The following is a 2956-nucleotide window of genomic DNA, read 5'->3' as shown; positions in this document are numbered from 1 at the left end:
TCTTCCTGGAGCTAGAATGATACCAAGATACTTATCAGGAAAATTAGATATATCCATACCAACTATGCTGCTAATTTGTTTCTTTCTGGTTTAATTAGTACCATAAATGAAACACTTGCTTTTGGCTTTGTTAATCATCTGGCCAGAGCTATGTTAATATTTGTCAATTAACTTAAATAGACAAAACAAAGTCTTCTTAGCTCCATTACAGAATAAAAAAACATCGTCAGCAAAAAATAAGTGTGTTGGATATATTCCATTTCTAACTACCATTGAAGTTATCTGCCCTGTATTAACCAAATTTGTGATATTTCTACTCAATACATCTTCCATCAAAATAAATAAAATAGGGGATAAAGGATCACCCTGCTTAAGACCCCTATGCATTGAGAAAAATCCACATGGTCCTCCATTGACCATTACTGATAATTTTGCAGATTTAAACATGGTTAACAACCAATCACACCAAGATGATGAAAATCCATATTTGTGCATAACTTTAAGAATAAAAGTCCAACTTACAGAATCATAAGCCTGTGATATGTCCAGTTTAAAAGCCACATTACCGCCTCTTCTCTTTTTCCTCATTTCATTTACCATCTCTGAAGCTAGAAGTATTTGTTCTTGAATGCTTCTTCCTTTAACATAAGCAGCCTGTTGTGATGAAATTAACTTCTCCATGAGTCCATTCATTCTGACAGAAATTATCTTTGTGAAAATTTTGAACAATACATTACTCAATCCAATTGGTCTATATTGACTTGCTTTCTTAGCACCTGCACATTTAGGAATGAGGGTTAAGAAATTTGAATTCAGGCCTTTGGGGATAAATCTTCTTCTCCAACAAAATTGTATGGCATCTTTTAAATCCAATTTATTTATATCCCAGCAACTTTTGTAAAAGGATCCAGGAAATCCATCTATAACAGGGGCACTATCTGAGTCCACTTCAAAGACAATTTTCTTGATTTCTTCAGTGGTGGGAATGGAGTCCAACATTTCTTGGTCTTCATCTGTAATAACTGAGGGAATAACATCAAGCAATTCTTCAGAAACATCAACATCTTGAGCTTCAAATTTTTGTTGAAAATGTTTGACTAAAGTATCTGCAATTTGAGATTGATCACTAATAATATTTCCATTTACATCTTCTAGTTCACTAATTGTATTTCTTTCTTGTCTAATCTTCATTCTAGCATGGAAGTATGCAGTGTTTGCAGAACCATCTTTAATCCATTTTTCTCTTGACTTAAGTCTCATAAGAGTATTTGCTTGAACTTCTCTTCTTGCATGTTCATTTTGTGCTTCTACTAAGTTGGCCAAAAGATCTTCATTTAAGGGATTTTGATCAGATAACTCCATTGCTTTTTGAACTTTCTCTTCTGCTTCCTTAATTTTTGTATTAATATTACCAAATACACTCCAATTCCACTCACTTAAGAACTTATTTTAGCTTTTTTAGCTTCTGCATGAAAATAAAATATGGATCACCAATAATATTCCCAGTCCATACTTTCTTCACTTCACTTAAGAATGATGGATGATCAATCCACATTTTCTTAAATTTCCAGGGAACATTCTTTGGTCTGGGTATGCTTTCACAACCACATAATAATGGAGCATGATCTGAAACTATCCTCAATCCAACATTATATCCCCAATCACCATACTTCTGTAACCATAAAGAGTTGAAAACAACTCTATCTAGAACACATAGGATTCTTTTTGTTCCTTGTTGACAATTGGACCAAGTGTATTGCTGACCTGTACTAGGAGCTTGAATTAAGTTACATTCATTAAGGAAATGAATAAAATCCATCATTGAAATTCTGTTTGGAGCTTTACCACCAAATTTCTCTTCAGGTGAAATTATAGCATTAAAGTCACCTAAAACAGCCCATGGTTTTTGTAGCTGACTAATGATTTCCATCTCTGACCATAGAAACTTTCTTTGACTCTTTTTAACACGAGCATGAACACCATAAACTAATACTTCACCAATACTGACAGTTACCATTTGGGTAGACATTAAAATAACTTGAGGAGTAGATAAAGAAGCATTCCAGAATAACCATAAATTACCTTTTGTAGATGAGGTTGAATTATGTATCACCATACTTTTCATTCCAGGGAGATTTAATTGACTGCAAAAAGAAGCACTACAAGAAATTTTTGGTTCTGCAACCCAAACTAGAGATGGGTTAAATTGATTCACCAAAGACCTTAGTTTATTCTGAGCCCTAGGTCTTCTTAGGCCCCGAATATTCCAATATATGATCTTCATCTTGGTGGTGGAGGATTTTTGGTACCTCCCTTACCATGATTTTGTCTGAGATTATGTTTCTTATTTGTAACAATTGGATTACCACCTTTAACTGCACCTGGAGAATGTTGAGAAGTGGAAGAAGTAGAAGTAGGATTAATCACTTTATTTTCAACCACTTTTGACCATGAAGTAACCTTAACAGTTTCATCAGAGACTGTCCCTGTCTTTCCATTTACAAATTTGATTTGAGGAGTTTCTACAACATCAGCTGACTTATCTTCATTAACCACATTATCTTCAAGAATATTTTCTTGAACACACTCAAGAGGACTGAATCTCCCAGTAGTAGCATTGTGAATAATTTGATGAACTGGAACTGTTGGAGTAACATGAATTGTATGGATGACAGAGTCTTCATTGTCATCTGCTGATGTATCACAAATATCAAAGGGCAATGACCTAGTGACACATGCTGAAGATAAATCATTCAAATTTTTTGTTGAACTTGATTTAGGCTGCTAAAGAATTTATGAGGAACTCTTAGGCTGTTGTGGAGTAATTATGTTTTCTGAATTAGTTTCATTCTTTTTTGCTTTTTCTACTCTACATTCTGTGATAAAGTGACCTACCATTTTGCAGCTACTGCAGTATTCTGGACAATCTGGAATGGAAACCTCTTGAAAAAAACCC

General features: G+C 34.1%; 1 protein-coding gene across 1 annotated transcript; it reads right to left on the bottom strand.

The window, feature by feature from the left end:
• Positions 1-1444: 1444 nt before the first annotated feature.
• Positions 1445-2116, bottom strand: LOC113279429. The gene has a single exon (XM_026528126.1). The coding sequence runs from the start codon at positions 2114-2116 to the stop codon at positions 1445-1447; it is 672 nt and encodes a 223-aa protein (XP_026383911.1).
• Positions 2117-2956: the final 840 nt, after the last annotated feature.

The sequence above is a fragment of the Papaver somniferum genome, chromosome 5, assembly GCF_003573695.1.
Source record: "Papaver somniferum cultivar HN1 chromosome 5, ASM357369v1, whole genome shotgun sequence".
NCBI classification, from domain to species: Eukaryota; Viridiplantae; Streptophyta; class Magnoliopsida; order Ranunculales; family Papaveraceae; genus Papaver; species Papaver somniferum.
The sequence above is the reverse complement of the archived record's forward strand: the minus strand, read 5'-3'. Positions and strand labels throughout refer to the sequence as shown.

Coding starts and splice junctions, on each gene's coding strand:
- LOC113279429 (XM_026528126.1), bottom strand. CDS start 2,116: ATGGTGATACATAATTCAACCTCATCTACAAAAGGTAATTTATGGTTA.